At 43.9% G+C, this 21,729-nt stretch overlaps 1 protein-coding gene across 2 annotated transcripts in view; it reads right to left on the bottom strand.

The window, feature by feature from the left end:
* Positions 1-11,743, bottom strand: part of PRICKLE3 (prickle planar cell polarity protein 3) — an 80,659-nt gene extending 68,916 nt beyond the window's left edge. Inside the window, exon 1 of one of the 2 annotated variants that reach the window (XM_033922107.1) lies at positions 11,618-11,743. In XM_033922107.1, coding sequence (XP_033777998.1) covers positions 11,618-11,662 — 45 coding nt within the window. In that variant the 5' untranslated portion in view covers positions 11,663-11,743. Of the gene's footprint in view, positions 1-7,226; positions 7,266-11,617 lie in introns of those variants that run through there. The other variant, XM_033922116.1, reaches the window with a different exon arrangement.
* Positions 11,744-21,729: the final 9,986 nt, after the last annotated feature.

Below are 21,729 nucleotides of genomic sequence, written 5' to 3'. Positions count from 1 at the left end.
ATATCCATTAAAAATATATGATTAAATTAACTTATCTCTTCTTTGATATTTCTGGGTCATAGACTGTAAAGTCTACCTGGTATTGTCCTAGGTTCCAAATGCAGATGTTGCCGTCCAAGTTCACTCCAGCCTATCCAATGTAATGTAATGTAATGTAATTTATTTCTTATATACCGCTATATCCGTTAGGTCGAATCTACCATAAAGTTTGGCTAGTAACATCCTCATGTTCCAAGTTAATGGAGTTCCCATTGATGCCCTCCTCAGCCCATTCTACACCAAATCACCACATATGGGACACAGACCGTGCAAGTCTGTCCAGTACTGGGCCTAGCTCTTTAATTTACATTCTTCATTTTCTAATTAGAGATCCTCTATGTTTATCCCATGTTTTTTTGAATTCCATCACCATTTTCCTCTCTACCACTTCCCTCAGGAGGGCATTCCAGGAATCTACCACCCTCTCCGTGAAAAAGAGGGCAAGATTGAAATTAATGCATTTACAGAATTTGAAGAGCATTTTAGCCAACTGTTTGAAGGCTGCAATGGAGGACTTTGGGCTTGCATGTGGCCCTGGGGTCACATGTTAGAGACCTCTGGTTAAATGATTAAGTGGACAGGGCTGAATAGTGCAAGGGTAGGCTGAGTGAATGAATGTGCTAGGGGTCTTAAGTGATGGAGGGCTGAATCAGTGCATGGCTGACAGGATGTGAGTGAGGGGATGAGTAAGTTCTGAGTGAGGGCTGAGTGAGTGAATGAGTGGTGAGTTAGTGCATGGTGGGGATGAGAATGAGTGATTATGAATGTATGAGGAGTTATGAGTGATGGAGGCATTGAGCTGGTGGAAGCCTGGAAGGATGTGAGTGGATGGAGCAAATCAGTGAATGAATAATGTTTCTGACTGGTAGATGGCCTGAGTGCATAGGGGTTAATATGTGTATGAGTGTATGAGGTTTGTACAGTATTTACGTGTAGAAGAGATAGAGTGGGGGGGGGGGGTTTAATGGAATCAGTGAGTGGATGAAGAATTAGGGACAGAGGGAATGATGAATGGTATAAAGTACAGACCAGGTGCTGATAGAAAACCTGTTCCAGTCTGCCATAGACCCAAGATTGGGAAGAAGATTTGGCTTTCAGTAGGACAACGATCCTAAGCACAAACCAAAAGCAACAATGGAGTGGCTCAGCGAGAAGAAAACAAATATCCTCGAGTGGCTCAATCAAAGTCCAGATCTGAGTTCAATGAAAAAAAAAAATAATAATAAAAATCAAACTATGAGAAAAACCGAAGACTGCAGTCCACAAATGATCCCCAGGCAACTTTAAAATGTTCGACCAAGAAAAACGGGAAAATATTGCACCATCTTGCTCCGCAAAGTTGATAAACTCTTACTCTAAAAGACTCGGATCAATTTCTGTAAAAAGGGGCTTCCACTAAGTACTGAGTCAAGTGTGAAGATTTCTGCAATCAAGACCTTTTGGTTTCTGATTCTTAATCACTTTTGAATAAGTCTATCATTTTTCTTTCACGTTTACATGTACGATTATGTAGCTCAGCAAAACAAACTCCTCTTTTAATGCTCTTTTTCTACAAGGCACTGTACTATTCCCAAAAATTCATTCCTGTTTGCTAAACATAGGAGGGTAAATGCTCATCGAGTATTTGTAGTCAAGTGTCAAAAGTATACTAGACACCGGTTGTACATCCACATCAAAGCAAAAGAAAAATACCTGAAATTGCACGGGAACTTCCTCACATACTTGAAACCAGAGCCAGGAGGAGCTATCCCAGGAGATAAGAACATAAGAATTGCCGCTGCTGGGTCAGACCAGTGGTCCATTGTGCCCAGCTGTCCGTTCACACGGCGGCCCTTTGGTCAAAGACCAGCGCCCTGAGAGTAGCCCTACTAGCGTACATTCTTGTTCAGCAAGAACTTGTCTAACTTTTATTATCAATTCTGTCTTTTCTGCACGCATTTCTATTGATATTGCATGCGTACTTATCACCTTTTAAAACATATATTTGTCCTCATGCTTTTAATTTTTTAATTTCTTAATATTATAGTCTATGGTCAAATTGATCATCTTGTTGTCTTATTCTTATTATTTGTTATCTTTTCATTTTTATTATTACAACTGTTTATATTATTGTATTTTTAATATTGTGTTTTATGTTATATCTGTACCTAATAGGACCCCTGATGAAGGTTGTCCGAAACACGGACCGTGTTGGGTCCCCTGTTTGGTAAAAAGGTTTTAATATATCGTTTGCTTGTCACAATTAAATTCGCCTACATCGTTGTACATATCTGCAGTTTTGGTTTGTTTGTTCCTGGCTGGTTTTTTCACTGCAGACGAGGTTGGACCTCCCTTCTTTTGGTTCTGTTGCTCCTAACTTTGTCTTGAATCCATGGAGGGTGTTTTCCCCTATGACAGACTTGCTATTAGGATTAGCATAGGTATTACAGTATAGGGGCAGAGCAGGAATGGGCATTTTGAAGACTCTATGGAGGGAATTGAGTGCTATAACCTAGGCACTTAAATGTAGCATGCTAAGTGCTAATCTGAGTGCCAAGATTTCCTAATACTGTAGAACTATGGAATTTCCGCCTTTAAAGATCAGACTGACGTCAGACTATATGTATTTTTGTCGATAAGTGAAAACCTATTTAAGATATATTATGAAAGGTGAACTGTTTTACAGAAATGAATCTTACCATAGGTAGGTAGGATTATCATATGGCTCCAGAAAGAGGAGGGTGAATTGAGACATCCGGGTTTTACTTCCGTTGATGGAAGTAAAACTCAGATGTCTCAGTCCACCCTCCTTACTTCCATTGCTTTCAGTGGAAGTAAAACCTGGACGTCTCAATCCATCCTTTTTTTTTCTGGAGCCATATGGTAACCTGCTGGAATCTAGGGCTAATACTGGGTTAGGAGTCAGCACAGAGCTACAGTATGTCTGAAAGCAAAAGCTTCATTGTAAATCAGAGGGTTTTACAGTTTAGTGTTTTTGGGTCAACACTGTGCTAATTTTTGGTCAGACTGTGAACTGATTGTATGCTAATGCGTTTTTGGTAAATGCTGTTCTCCACCTATAAGGGGGAAAGGACTTTATACTGCCTTTTTGTAGTTATACAACCAAACTCAAAGGACAGGGACTTCAGGCATTTTCCCTATCTGTCCTGGTGGGCTCACAATCTATCTAATGTTCCTGGGCCGGTGGAGGATTAAGTGACTTGCCCAGGGTCACAGGGAGCAGCACAGGGTTTGAATCCACAACCTCTGAGTGTGCTGAGGCTGAAGCTGTAGCCCAGACATGGGCAAACTACAGCCTATGGGCCATATCCAGCCCATTTAGTTTTTTTTAATCCAGCCTGCCGACCATCCAAACCCTGCCAACCGCAAGCCCTACATACCTCCCTCCAGAACAGCATCGGGCCGGCAGCACTCTTAACAGGCTGCTTCGCGGCCTTCTCTCATCGGGGGATTCCCTCTGCCACATCACTGGTGATGTCATCAGTAACGCAGCACATGGAAGGCCTCGACGAGAGAAGGCCGCGAAGCAGCCTGTTTAGGGTGCTCCCAGCCCGACGCTGCTCTGGAGGGAGGTATGTAGGGCTCGCGGTTGGTGGGGTTCGGATGGGAGGGAAGGACGGTCAGTGGGGGTTCGGCTGCGCAGCAGGAGCGTGTGCTCAAGGGTTCTGCTGTACGAGGGATGGAAGGTGGGCAAGGGTCCTGCTGCACAGGGGGAGGGGAGGAATTCAGGGATAGAAAGATGCTGCAGAGGGAAGGTACAAGGAGATGTGTGAGAGGGGAGGAAAGATGCTGCACATGTTGGGGAGAGAAAGGAAAGAGGAAGAACTGGGGTTAAGGAGAGGTAGGAAGAGATGATCATGTACATTCGTTTTGTACGATAAGCCTTACGTTTTCATGCTTTGATACCTTTTGGAAGACCAAAACCTTTTATGTTATGACATTTACATTTACAAACACTCCACCCATCTGCTCTTGGTCCGGCCCTCTGTCAAATTTAAGAACCCATTGTGGCCCATGAATCAAAAAGTTTGCCCATCCCTGCTCTAACCACTACACCAAACTGATAATGGATTATAAATGCCAAAATTAAATTACAGTATAGCATCAATCAGCATTAAAACACCTACATTTAGGGGCACCCACTTACGCCATGTCACTAGCAGGTGTAAGTAGGAATGCCTAAATGCAGCAAGTTAGCATAGAATTTACAATCCCCCCGTTTTACTAAACCGCAATAGCAGTTATTAGCGCAGGGAGCTGTGCTGAATGCTCCGCGCTTCTCCCGACGCTCATAGGAACTCTATTTTGGCAGTGGCAAATACAAAAACACAAGCTCACAGGGGGCAGGAAAGCCCAGGTGCTAGGGTGCAATTTCTAGGCATCATAACAATTTGGGACCCAGGATTTTAACTGAGGTTGCAGGCTGGTAGACTCAGGAGTCTCATCAAGAAATACGTTTTACAGAGAGAGTGTCGACTTCTCTTCTGGGAGAGATGATGAGCACAAAAACAGTGACTGAATTCAAAAATGAAGTGGAAGAAACAGAGGATCCCTATATGGAAAGCGTATGGAATCAAAGCAAAATTAAATGATCTTAACACTTTAAATAGGACACAGAGAGGTGTAACCTGCATGAAGTGACAGGTATAACCCTAAACAAAGGCACAGAGGGGTGTATGCTTCATGGAGCAGCAGCTGCAACTTTGGTTGCTTTGTTTGGCACGTTGGATGGAGCATACCAGGTTTAGCGATGCCTTTGCTATCCTGGATCTCAGTACAGACATTCAGAGGCAAGCTCTCACACAGCTAGAGGCTCTGCCTTCTCACTGAATGATGTAAAACCCCACTGTTACCAGCACAGGAGAGCTCCTGATGTCAATGAACATCTGGCTTTGCTTCTTATAACATCTACTGTAGAACCCTTTGAATAGTAGCACTGTGGACTAGATTTCATTATAAAGTGTTGTTCCAGTTCATAAACAGACTCTCAATAAATAGAGTCCATTACATTACATTAGTTTCTTTTATTCCGCCAATACCTTGCGGTTCTAGGCGGATTACAAAAGGAAGAGATTCTGGTCATTTCCAGAAGATTACAGGGAAGCTATTGGTTGTAACAGTTGGAGTCTGACGATGGAGTGAGGATATTGGTTGTATCAGGAGTTTGTCTTGACATATTTCTTGAACAGCCTGGTTTTTATTTCCTTCCTGAAGGTTCTGTAGTTTGGTGCTGAAATCAGTACATTGGAGATGTGGCTGTCTAGTTTCGCTGCTTGCGTGGTGAATAGTCCGTCGTGCATGAAATGCCTTTGATAGGGGGGTGGGTGAAGGGTGTCCGAGTTCTCCTTGGGCTAGAAGTGTTGTTCCAAGTTAGGCGAGTGTTCAGGTAGGATGGTCCACTGCCATGTAGGGATTTGAAGAGTATGCAGTAGAATTTAAAAAGTATTCTTTGTATCGGTAGCCATTGTGTGCCTTGGTATGCGGCGGTGATGTCGTCTAACTTCTTCAGTGAGTAGATCAGTCTGAGGGCTGTGTTTTGCATTGTTTGTAGTTGTTTTATCATGGTGGTGGGGCAGGGTAGGTATATGATATTGCAATAGTCTAGTAGGCCTAGTATTAGTGCCTGTACCAATATGTTTCCCTCTATATTGTGACAAAGTGATATGGACCATTCTAGCCCAGAGTTCTTCAAAACAATGGCAGCCCTCCCTCTCCCGAGACCTCTAAGTTGGCCTCCATGATCTTCCGGGTGGATGGGCTCAGGACAGAAAGGGGAAAATGTATGGGGGGAAGAACCACATGCTTCAAGGACAAGGTATTTCTCAAAAGACAAGAGAATGCATTTGGAAATGCTCATAGCCCTGAAGATAACCCAATCCCCCCAAATGAAGTTTGAAGGTGAGCTGGTGGGGATGGATGTCATTGACAAACACTGGTCAGCAGTGTTGTGGCTCTGCATGGGAAGATAGTTGATGGCTCTCCTTCAGCTCATTAAAATCCAAAGGGGCTCCAGCTTTAAAATTAATAAAGACCACTGATCTGGGCCCATCCTTTCTCTGTCAGCTATATTTCTAGTTCTGGCTGGGGACTTTCTGTTTCTTGGATCCAAGAATCCTCTCTCACCTTATCCTGTTCTGTCTTATGGCAGATACAGTAGTTAAACATCTGACTCAATTTCAAATACAAAGTGACTAACTTTTTAAACTTCCAAAGCAACACATTTACAGAGCAAATGAATAAACACAGAACTTACTATAAAATGAAATGAAATGAAAGCCAGGCTCTATTCATCCCAAACGAGTCTCTGGATTCTTGATTGAACCCAGCAAGAAAGGTAATATGCTCTGCAAAGGTCCACACAGAGCCCGTTTTCAGTAGTAGAGACTTACTGTTCAGAGTAAACAGCCTCCCCAAAATTCTCTGCTTCTAGGGGTGAGGAACCAATTGGAAAAAGATTACATCCTGAGTCAGGGAATGAGCATAGGGGGCATCCAAGGACTGGCGAGTGAATAAACCATAAAATCTGCCCCCTGATCTATAAGGTTAAGGTTACAGGCAGAGGTTATTTGGGTCAACTGTATAATGAAACGCCAAAGGATCGTAATACAACACAAATATTCAGAATATGAGCTGTGCAGACAGAATATACCCTGTTTGGAGATTTGGAATATTGGCTCTGCTTCACCAAAGGTTTCCATTCCCAGCCTCTTTCTAATGGGAAGAATTAACTTTCTACCTGTCTCCCTACGGGCTGCTCTCAGATGACATCTACCATCCTGTCTGGTCCAGAGAGCTGTATCTCCTGACCAGATTTCATAACAGTCCCACACCGGATCCTGATGGCACTGCATATGTGGTCTCATGCTTTCTCTCTACACTCTGCAGGTAACAAGGGGAAGCTAACAAAATCAACAGAACATAAACAACAGAGTAACATGAGAAGAGTGAAAAAGGCATTAAAGATTCAGGAGGCTACTGGGCTTTGTCCTGAAAAAACAAAACAAAAGAAAGACAGTGAAACCAGAAAGGGAACAAAAAACTACAAGAGACAGCCAGAAATGCAGTAATGCAGAAATTAAGATGAGATGACCCTTGTCGGATTCTGACTCACTCTGCCTTCCTCAGACAGAACAGCAGAGATGAGACAAAATTCCCCATCGCAGGTTCTGTACCTGTGTGTAACTCACCATGAGCTACAGCTGAAGAAATCCAAAATATCTTCTCTTCCCCATGATTCAAGTGTCAGTACCGACCTGGTTCAACCCATTCATTTCCAGGTCAAGTCAAAAGACATTGCAAAAATGTCCCATTAAAAAAAAAAAAATTGACAAAAGTCTATGCCATGATCATTCATACCAGTCACCCACTGAACCTACAAGTTATTGCCAGTCTATGACAATGAGTCAAACTCTGCCAGTTCTCAAACATAATCATGGCACCTCTGACAATCAAAGTCAGCATATTCCAGAAATGGTGGGTACCTCCTCAGGTACAGCTGATTCAGGTACATGGGGGCACACGGTAAGAGATCCTGCAAGTGGAACAGTCTTGTGGATTTAAGGGCACATGGCAAAACAGTCTCCACATGGTGGAACAGTCTCACGGGCACATTTAAGAAATCACACAAGTGGAACAGTCACAGGGGCACAGTGTATAACATCCCACAGGTGGAACAGGCACAGGGTAAGATATCCCAATATAGCACCATGTTTAGGGAGACAAGTTGAGCCCCTCCTGGTTTTATCCCACTGCATGAAGGGATATGTAGTCCTGATTTTTTTTTTAAGCACTCAACAAGGAAATAAGAACTATATTTCTATGGTTTGCCTTGCTCCTATCTATTAGGCCTACCTAGTTCCCAGAAGCTTCCACATTGTTAACAAAGCATTCCCAATGTCTGCATTGTTTTCTGCCTGTTTGGTAATACTGATAAATTATCTATCAATGTAAGAAATTTAGAAGCTAGGGCTTAAAATACTCCTTCTGCATGCACAAAAACTGATTATTCAGTCAATGGAATGTGGGTAAATTAGCACTGGGAATCAAAGTTTAGGGAGCAGCACTCAGGGACAGAAAATGTTCCCAGGTGCAGCGGTCTTAAGGAAATGTGGTGAGAGACACCATCCCAAAGAGCCACTATCTCAAGCAGGGCTGTGGAGTCGGAGTCGGAGGAAATTTCGGGTACCTGGAATCGGAGTCAGAAGTACAAAAAACTGAGGAGTCGGAGTCGGAACATTTATCTACCGACTCCATTTCTGAACTTGGCATACCAATCACGAGCGATTCTTTCAGCTATAGCACCCACTATTTACACAGCACAAATGTTGCAAGCAGCTTCTGTGGCCTTAGAACCTTGATTAAAAGCAAAAAGAAGGAGAAGCAAGATGGCCGCGGTGCAGTGAGGACGCTCATTATCGGTTCTCCTGCGTTTACTATTTTCCTCGCCGATCGCACGTCCCCCGTGAGTCGGCTCGATATGCCGAAAAGAAGGGGAAGGGCGGCTGCCACAGCCCGGCAGGCTGAACTTACCCCGAGAAGACAGGAGACGATTTCGAGCTTCCATACGCCGAGAGGTTGGATAGGCTGGGGCTCTTCTCTCTGGAAAAGAGGAGGCTCAGGGGAGATATGATAGAGACCTTCAAGATCATGAGGGGCATAGAGAGGGTGGATAGGGACAGATTCTTCAGACTGAAGGGGACAACAGGTACGAGGGGGCATTCGGAGAAACTGAAGGGAGATAGGTTCAGAACAAACGCAAGGAAGTTTTTTTTCACCCAAAGGGTCGTGGACACTTGGAATGCGCTACCGGAGGAAGTGATCAGGCAGAATACGGTACAGGGATTCAAACAGGGATTGGACGGATTCCTGAAGGATAAAGGGATCATGGGATACTGAGGGAGGAGCTGGGATGTAACACAAGTATAGAAAACTAACCAGGTAATGAGTATAGAAACCAAACCAGGTCGTGCATGTGCAAGACCGGAGGGTTAGGACCTCGATAGGAAGACAGGACTTAAATGAGAAACCAAGGTGGCAAGGGAGCCCCTTCTGGTGATACAGACAGGTCGTGACCTGTTTGGGCCGCCGCGGGAGCGGACTGCTGGGCGGGATGGACCTGTGGTCTGACCTGGCAGAGGCACTGCTTATGTTCTTATGTTCTCTTCTTCCCCCTGGGGCGAACCGGCTCAGCCGAGGCAGAGGGAGGTCTCGGCTATCGGGAGTGATATCTCACTTAGCCCTGCAGGACCCGAGCCTCCCCAACAGCCGCGAGACCAGGGAACTACGGCGGCTCTGCAGGGACAGGAAGGATCCACCCTGAGAGAGCTGGAGGGCTCACCGGTATCCCTGGTTGCTCAGGCAGAGACTTCAGCGTTGGAGAAGGCAGAGTTGGCATCAGAGGTTGGGGGACAAATTCCATCGGTCCCCCCACTGGTAAGGCCAACTGAATTCACTCTGGAATCTATCTGGACTGCTTTAGACTCACTATACAAATTATGTGCAGGAACTCTTCCTTTGGTAAATGCACATAATATAAAGATTAACTCTATGCAGGAGGAAATAAAAACTCAGGGGGAAAAGATGGATTGCCTGGATCAACGGGTCCAAGGCATTCAATTAACACAGACTATTTTAATGAAGGACAAATTGCTATTGGTAAGGAAAGTAGAAAATTTGGAAAATTATACTAAAATGTTGAATTTAAGATTACTTAACTTTCCTAAAACTTTAGCAATGACGCCTAAAGATTTATTCTACAAATTTCTGAAAGAGATATTTAAATATCCTGAGAATGGTTTTCCTCCATTACACAAAGTTTATTACCTTCCAGTTTCAAAGAAGGCTTCTAAAACTGAGGCTTCAGCTAATTTAAGCCCTATGGATGTTACGAAAATCTTGGAAACCTCAGAGGATGAAGTCATCTCATATTCTACACTTCTGGTGACATTTGTTTTTCAGCAAGATAAAGAGGCACTTCTTAGGCTGTTTTTTAGGCTTAAAGAGGTGACCTTTATGGACTCAAAGATTTCCATGTTTCCGGATGTATCTAAATTAACTCAATCCCGAAGGAAACAGTTCCTGGAAATGAGACAATTTGTATTAACTTTGGGGGCTAAGTTTCAACTCAGATATCCGTGCAAATGTTTGATCTTGTTGGATCAACATTCATATATTTTTTTTTGATCCCCCCCAATTACGATTTTTTCTTGAGTCTAAAGGGGTAATGCTGTCCAGTGCTCCCACAGTGGAATAAGGTCTAGTTTTCATTTATTTGAAGAAGTACCACTGCATTTTCGTATTATAAATTTCTGTATAATATAAGGCCCTACTAATGTGAATTGCTTTTCCAATAATGTGGACTTTTTGTTGAGAGATGATTTATATTGTATTGGAAGTTGTTTAGTTTTCTTCTTTTTCCTTTTTCTTTTTAATTAATGTGTTTAATCTCTCTTTCTCATATACATATTGTATGAATGTATATCTATAAAATTAAATAAATAATAATAAAAAAAAAAAAAAAAAAAGCAAAAAGAAGGTGGTGTCAAAAATGCTCATTTCTCTCAACTTGACATTCCATTTTAACGATCTGAAAATAAACCAGTGCTGTGGAGTCGGAGTTGGAGTCGGAGGAAATTTCGGGTACCTGGAGTCGGAGTCTGAAGTACAAAAAACTGAGGAGTCGGAGTCGGAACATTTATCTACCGACTCCATTTCTGAACTTGGCATACCAATCACGAGCGATTCTTTCAACTATAGCACCCACTATATACACAGCACAAATGTTGCGAGCAGCTTCTGCGGCCTTAGAACCTTGATTAAAAGCAAAAAGAAGGTGGTGTTGAAAATGCTCATTTCTCTCAACTTGACATTCCATTTTAACGATCTGAAAATTAACCAGTGCTGTGGAGTCGGAGTCGGAGGAAATTTCGGGTACCTGGAGTCGGAGTCGGAGTCTGAAGTACAAAAAACTGAGGAGTCGGAGTCGGAACATTTATCTACCGACTCCACAGCCCTGATCTCAAGAATTCTTGGTAAGAGTGTCCCCAATAGCGAAGTGTCAGGGATTTATGGGAACACCACATAGAGCACCCGCAGCCAGAGATACAAGGCAGCACATCCCGCACAGTGAAATGGTCCTCATGTATGCAGATGTCCCAGAGAAAGTGAGACATTCCCTCAGGGGCGTAGTGTTAGAGAAACATGGAGGAGGAAACCACTGGAGCAGACCTGGTGAACACATGGGGGACCAGCACTTGCTGACCTCGACAGCTATTCCTGGAGCTGATGGTCAGGCGTCTCACTGAGTTGCTCTCCACCCTGTCACCCAACCAGATGTGTTTTAAACAGCTGGCTAAAACCAGTCCAACCAGCAGCAAAATAGAATCCTGAACCAGTCCAGGGCTACGCTCGTTCTAAGATGGAAGGGGCAGGTACTGGGATGAGTGGATTAGAGGGAGGGGGAAGATGGGACAAAAGTGCAGGATTTGGAGTGAGGCTCAGGACCAAGATACTGGCCTGGCGTTCAGATACAAAGAGCGCAGATCGCAGGGCATTTTGCCGATTTCCCTTTCCCACTCACCATTCCCCGGGCTGAGCGGCGCCTGCGGGAGCCCCGAGAGAACATCCCGATCCTGATGCCGTCCGCTGTGTCTCTCTCTCCCCGGAGCTTCCCTCGCTTCCTCCCCCGTCTCAGTCTCCAGTGCTCCCTGTGCTCTGCTTTAATCGCTTCCGTAAACCTGACACCATGAACCTGTCCCACCTAGAGGAGGAGTCGCAGAGCCGGCCATCCGAGAGAGAGATCTGCCTTTTAAAAAAAAAGTGTTATGTCCGGGAGAGGAGGAGATCTGCCTAAGGAGAGAGTTCTTAGGGGGGAGAGATGGAGACCTGCCTCAGGAAAGTGATATGTCCGGGAGAGAAGGAGTGTGTGCCCTCATTTCAAGGCTCTCTCTGAGCCCCTTTTTTCATTCATTAGGAGTGTGTCACAGTCATTTCAGAGTGCTCTCAGTGTGTCACGCTGATTTGAAGGCTTTGTCACTCTCTGAGCTCATATTCTTAAGTCATTTGGAGTGTGTTATACTCATTTGAGCTCCTTCTCTCACTCATTAGATCTTCTGAGTCAGTGCACTGATCCTGATCTCTACTTCATGAGTGGTAAACCTGAGAGGAAAAAAAAAACAAGTGGCCCATCAATAAGAAGAAACCTGAACATACCTTTCTGTGTAATTTGTCACTGACTGATTCTTTTGCCCTGTATCTATAAGTACCTATACGCAGTAAAATCTACTACTACTATGTATCATTTCTAAAATGCTGGAAAGCGTACGCAGCACTGTACATGTGCATTTAACATGTAATAGATGGTTCCTGCATAGAAGAGCTTACAATCTAGTTTAGATGGACAAACAGTACAAATAGGGGTTGGGGAGTTTCTCACAGGGTAAAATGGTCATAGATATCTTATGGGACAGTGGGAGCTAGGAGGTAAAAGCAGCCTCAGATTTGAATACTGCTAGTGATGGAACTTGACGTAATGACTCGGGCAGTCTGTTCCAGCCATATGGCACAGCAAGATAGGATGGACGGAGTCAGAAATTGGTAGTGGGGGAGAAAGTTACGGATAGGAGGGACTTGGCTGATGAACGGAGTTTGTGGGAGAAAAACATAAGGGGAGATAAGTGAGGAGAGATATTGCAGGGCTGCCGAATGAAATAACTTGTAGGTCAGTAAGAGGAGTTTGAACTAGAGGTCTGCATGGGAATGGGGATCGCGGGAATCCAGCGGGTCCCGCGGGGGTCCCGCGGGAATCCCCCCTAACCCACGAGGCTCTCACGGGGAACCCCCTCTGGCCCACGGGACTCCCACGGGGATGGAAGGCTTTGGAAGCAGGGTTCGTCCATAAAATATAATGGACACGTCAGCCTTAGTAAAAGAGGGGGTTTATAAGTTAATTACCTGAACAGAAAACAAAAAAAAGGGTTCCACCAAAGAGATTCCACAAGGAAAACAGCAGCGCAAACACAAAAGAAACTGTGGAATTGATGATCTCGTCAGAAGTAATTGCTGCTTTTTATTGGGACGGGCAGGGATGGAGGGAATTCTTTGCGGGGACGGGTGGGGATGGAGGGTATCCTGGTGGAGACGGGTGGGGACGGAGAGGATCCTGGCGGGGACGGGCGGGGATGGGTGGGATTTCTGTCCCCGCCCAACTCTCTAGTTTGAACTGTATTCGTAAACAGATGTGGAGCCAATGAAGTGATTTGAGGAGAGGGGTAATGTGAGTATGGCGGCTCTCGCAGAATATAAGTTGTGCAGCAGAATTTTGGATGGGCTGAAGAGGAGAGAGATGGTTGAGCGGAAGACCTGAGAGAAGCAAGTTGAGGTGATGAGTGTGGATAAGGGGGGTTTTTTTGGTAGTGTGCTCGGAAAGGAGTGGTCAGATTTTGGTAATATTATAGAGGAAGAAGCAACAAGCATTAGCGGGTTTTTTAAAAATCTGAGTGGAAAAGGAGAGAGAGGAGTCAAAGATGATCCCGAGGTTGCGAGCAGACAAGACAGGGGGGATGTGAATGCTGTCCACAGAAACAGAGAATGGGGGAAGGCAGAAAGTGGGTTTAGGTGGAAAGATAAGAAACTTGGTCTTGGCCATATTCAGTTTTAGGTGGCGGTGAGATATCCAGGCAGCAATGTCAGACAGGCAGGCTGAGAAACAAGCCTGGATTCTTGTAGAGATATCTGGTGTCGAGAGGTAGATCTGGGAGTCATCAGTATAGAGTTGGCACTGAAAACCATGGGAGGAGATCAGTGCACTGAGGGAGTGGGTACAGAGGGAGAAAAGGAGAGGTCCCAGGACAGAGCCTTGGGGTATACCGATTGATAGTGAGATAGCAGCAGAGGAGGAGCCACCTTAGCATACACTGAAAGTGTGGTGGGAGAGAGAGAAAGAGTGATCAATGGTGTCAAAAGCTGCAGATAGATCAAGAAGGATGAGGATAGAATAGAGAGGCCTTTGAATCATATATAAGTGTATATTGGAGAGGGGAGAGCATCAGAATTTACATAGTCAACATGCTATATTGCTATATTTACAATTTCAATAAATTTTGAGTACCTTTGTTGACACAAATAGGGGTTTGAGGAGAATTTCTATGATTAGGGCTATAGTCATATTTCTAACACTGACACAGTTGCTTATAGGCTTGTATTAATTAGCCAAATATAGCAACTGGCATCATGGCATGTTGTCATATACTGGCTATGTAAACTCCAAGGCCCCTCCCCTCTTTCATATACCCTTAGATCAGTGGTCTCAAACTCCTTTGTAGGGCCACATTTTGGATTTGTAGGTACTTGGAGGGCCTCAGAAAAAATAGCTAATGTCTTATTAAAGAAATGACAATTTTGCATGAGGTAAAACTCTATAGTTTATAAATCTTTCCTTTTGGCTAATATTATCATTTATAACTAAAGAGACATATGAACAAGAAACTGTTTTATTTTACTTTTGTGATTATGATAAACATACCGAGGGCCTCAAAATAGTACCTGGCAGGCCGCATGTGGCCCCCAGGCTGTGAGTTTGAGACCACTGCCTTAGATGAATGGAGAGACCCTAGAGTCCTGCTCTTGGGATCCTGCAGTGACCTCTAGTGGCTGCACTGGTATACTACATGATTGGTTTTAGTTTCACCTGAAAGTTTCCATAAAGGAATTTCTCCTGAGACAAGTATTATAATCAGGGGAGGAATCTTGTCTTGGATGGAACTTGTCATGGGTATAAACATTACATTAGTGATTTTTATTCCGCCTTAACCTTGCAGTTCTAGGCAGATTACAAAAGGGCGCTGGACATTACCAGGAGAGCTGGACATTACCAGGAGAGTTAAAAAAATTGTGAGCTGCTTTGGCTAAAAGTGGAATACAAATGTTTTAAATAAATAAATAAAATTAGGTACTAATTACAGGACTGTGACTTCAGAAATTTGCAAGTCTGGGTATAATTAAGGTACGGCATTAGTTTATCTTGACAAATTTTCTGAATAGCAAGGTTTTTATTTCTCTTCGGAGGGTTTTATAATCAGGCGTTGTTATCAGTAAATTGGAGAGGTGGTGGTCAAGTTTTGCTGCTTGAGTTGTTAGTAGGCCATCGTACATCTTCTTGGGGGATGAGTAAATGGAGTCTGAATTCTCCTTGGCTTGGTTGATTTATTCCAGATAAGGTGATTGGTCAGGTAGGTGGGGGCAGCTCTATTCAAGGCTTTGAATAGTAGACAATAAAATTTGAATAATATTCATGCTTGCATTGGGAGCCAGTGTGTATCTAGGTATATGGTGGTGATGTGATCATATTTACTTAGTGAGTAGATCAGTTTGAGGGTGTGCTTTGTATGGTCTGTAATTGTTTTATCATGCCTGCGGGGCATAGCAGGGATAGGTAAAGGATGTTGCAGTAGTCTAGAAGTCCCAGAACTAGGGATTGGACCAGGAGTCGGAATAGCTCCATGTCGAAGAATTTTCAAATTTGTCGTAGGTTGCGCATGTCTGTGATGGACTGCTAGATGTTGATTTGTAGTTGCTTGGTGTAGCATCTGTCTATCATCACCCCAAGAAGTTTTAGGGTGGGTTGTATGGGGTATTTGATAGATTTTATTTCTATTTCTGTTATGGTTGGAGTTTTGTCCTTTTGTTTTATCTGTGTTCAACTTTAGTTTGTGGTCTTTCATCCATTTTTCAACTGTTTGTAATGTCTTTTGCAGTTTTTCTGTTATGGTGGGAGATAGTTGGTCAAAAGGAAAGAGTATGGTGATATCTGCGTAGCTGTATGATATTATATTATATTATGTCAAATCTAATGTAATCTAGTCTTCAATTTATATACTGGGTCATCTCCCAAGCTGGTACTGAGGGAGGCGACAAAAAGGTTGAACAGCATTGGAGTCATGGTGACCTTTGGGGTATGCCTCAGGGGTTGGACCAGTATTCTGATTTTTCTTTGTTTGTTTTGACTCTGTAGGTTCTAGATTGCAGGAATCCTTGCAACCATGTGTGTACCCTGCCTGTGATTCCTTCAGTATTTGTTCAGTATTTGTAATAGGATGGCATAATCTACCAGGTCAAATGCTGCGGAGAGATCAAGTTGTATGGCCAGCATCCTCTTGCCTTTGCTTAGGTGCTGTCGGCTGTGTCTAGCAGAGACCCTAGTATTGTCTCTGTGCTGTAGTTGGTGCTGAATCCAGATTGTGAGGGATGAAGTAGGCTGTGGTCTTCTAGGTAGTTTGTGAGGTATTATACCACTAGGCCTTCCATTAGTGTGATATATATTGATATTGAGGCTATGGGTCTGTAATTGGAAGATCTGTTGCACCTTTTGGGTCTTTCTTTATTGGGGTGATGATTATTTCACTGAGTTCCAGTGGGAATTAGCCCTCTGTGAGCAGTAATTGTACCCATTGCATGAGGTGAGTTTGGAATTTTGGAGTGGAGGTTTTTAACAGGTAAGGAGAGCAGTTGTTAATTTTGCATGCTGCTTGGCTATATTTTTTATATAGTCGGTTCAGATCAGGCCATTGTGTAGTTGGAAAGTCAGACCATTTCCTGTCTGCTGCAATGGACTCTACTTCTGTGGGGTGTAAAGTTACCTTGTCCAGGAGGCTTGGGGTGCAATTAAAGGTAGTCCTGATAGTTGTGATCTTATTTTTGAAGAATTCTGCTAGTTGGATGGCTGAGGGAGGGAGGGGGGGGTTCCATTGGTGACCAAATTTTAAAAGGGTTTGGTGTCAATGAAGTCTCTTACTAGTTTGACTAGTTTGTGTTTAGAACTTCCAAACCTACCTGTTTGGAGTAGAATGAGTTCGGTTTTCCTTTAGTTTAACCTTGTATTGTTTGATTAAGCTTCTCCATGTTGTTTTTATATGGTCCTGGTTCCTTTTTCTCCATTCTCTTTCAAGTTGTCTGCATTGCCTTTTGAGTAGGAGTAGTTTGCTCTTGAATCACTTGTCGGCTCACCTGCTGATTCTGTTCCTTGTATGTACTGGTGCCAACTCATCCAGGATTGTTTCACATAGCGTGCACGATTGAGATATAAATTCTTTGGGATCACAGGCTTTGATCATAGAATCTGCTTTATTCCAGAATGTGGGGGGGGGAGTGGGGAGCGTCAATAATTTGACCAGTTTATCTCCCACATTGTAGGTCAATCTTTGGGTTTCTTGTTTGATTTTGCCTTGTGCCCAGTTGATGTTGAAGGTATACATGTAGTGGTCTGACCAAAGGGAACAGAGCTAGGCCCCGTTTGAGATGTGGATCTCATGTGAGATGGGCTGTTGGGTCATGAAGGCTGATATATCAATTTGGTGACCTTTCTCATGTGTGGTTTGGGGGGTCTAGGATCTGGTAAGATAGCGCTTCGAGAAATGAAAGGTTTTCTACTTGTTTGGAGGAGCGATATTCGAGGTGGAGGATTACATCTCCTAGGATCAGTTTGTGTGCACAGTTCAGATTCTTGTCTGGCTTCCATCTCCACAACTACAGACCTACATGTGAGGAGAGAGCCCATCCAGCCCTAAGGCCCACTAGTTACAGCAGAAGAGAGTTTGGGCTGCCCTAGGCCAGAGCACACTGTTTGGAGATACCTAAAAACTTCCAGCAGTAACAGCAGCTTCTTAAGCTCTGTACTATAATCAGGACATTATATCCACTCCTAGAAACAATGGGTAAAGGAGAAAAGAGAAGCTGGGCCTAGTTGTATATTTCCAGCTGGGTGAGAAGGGCCTCCCACACCTAGCTCCCCTCTTCTACCCCCAAGGATCACATGACAAGGATTTAAAAACTTTTTCTTCTGTGAGGCACCTTTGCTGTTGGCTCAATTGAGAAACCCCAAGCCTAGCCTACCTGAACTAGTTGGCTTCCTTCCTCCACCCCCAAGGATCACATGAAAAGGTGATTAAAAGGGACTGGACACCAAGGATTGATCCTTTAAGGCAGTGTCTCGCAAACTTTGTGAAGCCAAGGCACACTAAATGTGGCCACGGCTCGAGGACAGCCGGAAGCGTTCAGACGTCGACATGATGACATCATGCATGACATCATCACATCGACGTCCACACATGCACGTAGGCCCTCCAGATGGGGCCCTGAGCCACCAGTGGGAGGGTGCTGGAAAGGAAGAAAGAGGCACAGAGAGAAGGAGAGGCTCACGGACCCCTGAGGAAGAAGTGTTTTTCGTGCACATAAGTTCTTCACCCCCTAAACTGTACCTTTCCTTCAGGTTTTTGCAGCCCAAATGCGTCACCTTGCATTTCTTAGCATTAAATTTTAGCTTCCAAATTTCAGACAATTCTTCAAACTTTGCTAGGTCTTTCTTCATGTTATTCACACCATTCAGGGTGTCTTCTCTATTGCAGATTTTAGTATCATCCACAAAGAGGCAAATCTTACCCAATAGCCCTTCACCAATATCGCTTATAAAACTATTAAAAAAACAGGCCCAAGAACAGAACCTTGAGGCACACCACTAATAACATCCCTTTCCTCGGAGTGATCTCTATTGACCAGTCCATGACAGGTTCATGCCAGGCTGAGCTGGGATCAGAGGTGGGCAAGCAAATTCACTTTTTGCAGGTTCAGCAGCCCCAGGCTCTGAAGGTAACGATTATTTCTGCCCCCTTCACTTTATTCTCAGGCTCTTGGAGGTTTTTACTGCTGAGGCTGGACCGCTGTCTACTGGCTGAAATTCCTGAACTGCAGGAAGAGAGAGGGGTAGGATGGAGTTCACAAAATAAAACCAAAAATATTTGCAACACAACCTGGATCTGAAGACAGGAAAAGCGTGGAGGACCAGAAAATCATGCTTCAAGGGCCACATCCTGTACGGTAGCTATAGTCTGGAAGCTTCTGGTCTATCCATTATTTAGTTAACACACAGTTCTTCATCCCTCTGTCTTACAACCAATCTGTCGGTTACGCATTCATTCTAGTATTATGTTCATCGCACATGCCACTCGTTACTAATCATTCATCCATTTTATAGTCCATCATTCACCCACTTTATAACCATTCAATCATCTGTCATTTATATATCCTATAATTGAACTATTGCTTATCCTCTGTGCTGACATCCAACCATCACACAACTATCAATTCACTGGCTCAATGCGCGGTGATGGCTAAGAAAGCAAATAGAATGTTAGGAATTATCAGGAAAGGAATGGAAAACAAAGATGAAAATGTTATAATGCCCTTGGCCTCACCTCAAATACTGTGTGCAATTCCGGTTGCCGTATCTCAAAAAAGATGCAGCAGGATTAGAAAAGGTACAGAGAAGGGTGCCGAAAATTATAAAAGGGATGGGATGACTTCCCTATGAGGAAAGGCTAAAGCAGGTAGGGCTCATCAGCTTGGAGAAGAGACGGCTCAGGGGTAATATGATAGAGGTCTATAAAATAATGAGTGGAGTAGAAAGGGTAGATGTGAATTGATTGTTTACTCTTTCCAAAATACTAGTACTAGGGGGCATGCAGTGAAGCTATTAAGTCAGGGTGGGTGGGGAGGGAGTAAATTTATGTATTTACGATGACAATAGAAAGAAATTCAAGCGATGTGTAAAAGTTTTTAATGATGTAATATTGTGTACTTGTAAGATGAAAAATGAATAAAGAATTTTGAAAAAAAAAAAAAAGTCAGTGTATTGCAAACGGTGTGCCGTGGCACACAGATTCCCAGCGTGCCATGAGACAGTGGCAAGGAGGAGAGGCAGACTGCCTACAGTCACTGCCCTTCCAGGCTTGGACCCAAGTTACTACATTGTCAACTTTTCTATCCAATGTGATCCCCTTAAATACCCCCCTTCCAATCTGTCCTCCAATCTCCGTTCTTCTGAACTTATGCTTAAGTGCTGCATTGTCATTGTCAGTGGTCTCAAACTCGTAGCCACATGTGGCCCGCCAGGTGCTATTTTGAGGCCCTCGGTGTGTTTATCACAATCACATAAGTAAAATAAAACAGTTTCTTGATCATATATGTCTCTTTAGATATAAATGACAATATTATTATTAAGACTTAGCCAAAAGGAAAGATTTATAAACTATAAAGAGTTTTACCTCATGCAAAATTGTCGTTTCTTTAATAAGACATTAACTATTTTTTTATGAGGCCCTCCAGGTACCTACAACTCCAAAATGTGGCCCTGCAAAGGGTTTGAGTTTGAGACCACAGGTCATTGTACTGTCCTAATGTATTCCGCTGTGAATGCTGGCTTGTAACCCATTCTGAGCTACTGGGAGGATGGGATAGAAATCGAATTAAATAAATAAATAAATGTGCCTCTTACGGCAAGAGGCACATCCTGTAGGCAGTCGGCTGGCGCCTCTGCTCCTCGCTGGCCCATCTCCTCGCTGGACCCTCTCCTCTTCCAGCACCCCCCACCTACTGGCGGCTCTGGCCCCATCTGAAGGGCCTCCACGCATGTGTGGACATCAACGTGATGATGATATGCATGCACGTGATGTAATCATGCCAACGCCTGCACATTTTTGGTTGCCCTTCAGCCGTGGCCCTGAGATTAGTGTGCTGCAGCTCTGGAGAGTTTGCGAGACACTGTACTAAGTAGGAGATTTGAAAAAGACCAGAGAAAATATTTCTTCACACAACGTGGAATTCATTGGAATTAAACTCGGGAGAATGTGGTAAAATCAGTTTAACAGGGTTTAAAAAAGGTTTGGATAATTTCCTAAAAAAGAAGTTCATAGGCCATTATTGAGATGGCTTGGGGAAATCCATTGCTTATTCTTAGGATAAGCAGCATAATATCTGTTTTACTACATCTAGCTAGGTACTTGGGACCTGGGTTGGCCTCTGTTGGAAACAGGATGCTGGGTTTGATGGACATGTGGTCCCAGTATGGCAATTCTTATGGTCTTATGTTTTTAAGTCACCCATCATCTGAAAATCTAGCCTTCTATCTCCCTCACCCAATTTTATTCCTGCAAAGACCAAGCTACATCTCCAATTCCAAAGACCCTTCAAGAGAAGGACCATCGCTTATTGTTCACATTGTACCTTAAATTGGATATGATCGATTACCCAACTGCTCCTAGTTAAGGTGCAATTTTAAAACAGAAACATTTTAAATAGGCTGGGGCTTGGCTGCAAACGTACCCAGGGGTTCATAGACAACTCAGCGAAAGACAAAGGCGCGCGCTGACAACTGAGCGCAAGACAGAGATGCGCGCCAAAGAAAATTACAGTTTTTAGGGAGCCCCCCCAGTTTACTTAATAGAGATCGCGCCGGCGTTGTGGGGGGTTTGGGGGGTTGTAACCCTCCACATTTTACTTTAAACTTAACTTTTTCCCTAAAAACAGGGAAAAAGTGAAGTGTTCAGTAAAATGTGGGGGGTTACAACCCCCCACACCCCCCACAATACCCCCACAACAAGGCACAATCTCTATTAAGTAAAGTGGGGGGGGTTCACCCCCCCCACCCCCCCCATCAGAGCCATAAAAACTGTAATTTTCTGCGGCGCGCACCTCCGCACTGCGCTCAATTGTCTGCGCGCGCCTTTGTCCCGGCGCGCTTTTGACCTGACATCGTACCCAGGGATAGGGAAAAACTATCTGAGCAAATGATTTCCTTTTGCAAGACAACCGAGATGCAACCTTTGATTCTCTATTTTGTGAATAACAAACGCCAAAGGATGG

The sequence above is a fragment of the Geotrypetes seraphini genome, chromosome 1 (genome assembly GCF_902459505.1).
Source record: "Geotrypetes seraphini chromosome 1, aGeoSer1.1, whole genome shotgun sequence".
NCBI classification, from domain to species: domain Eukaryota; kingdom Metazoa; phylum Chordata; class Amphibia; order Gymnophiona; family Dermophiidae; genus Geotrypetes; species Geotrypetes seraphini.
Note: the sequence above shows the minus strand (reverse complement) of the source record. Positions and strands in the feature narration are given on the sequence as shown.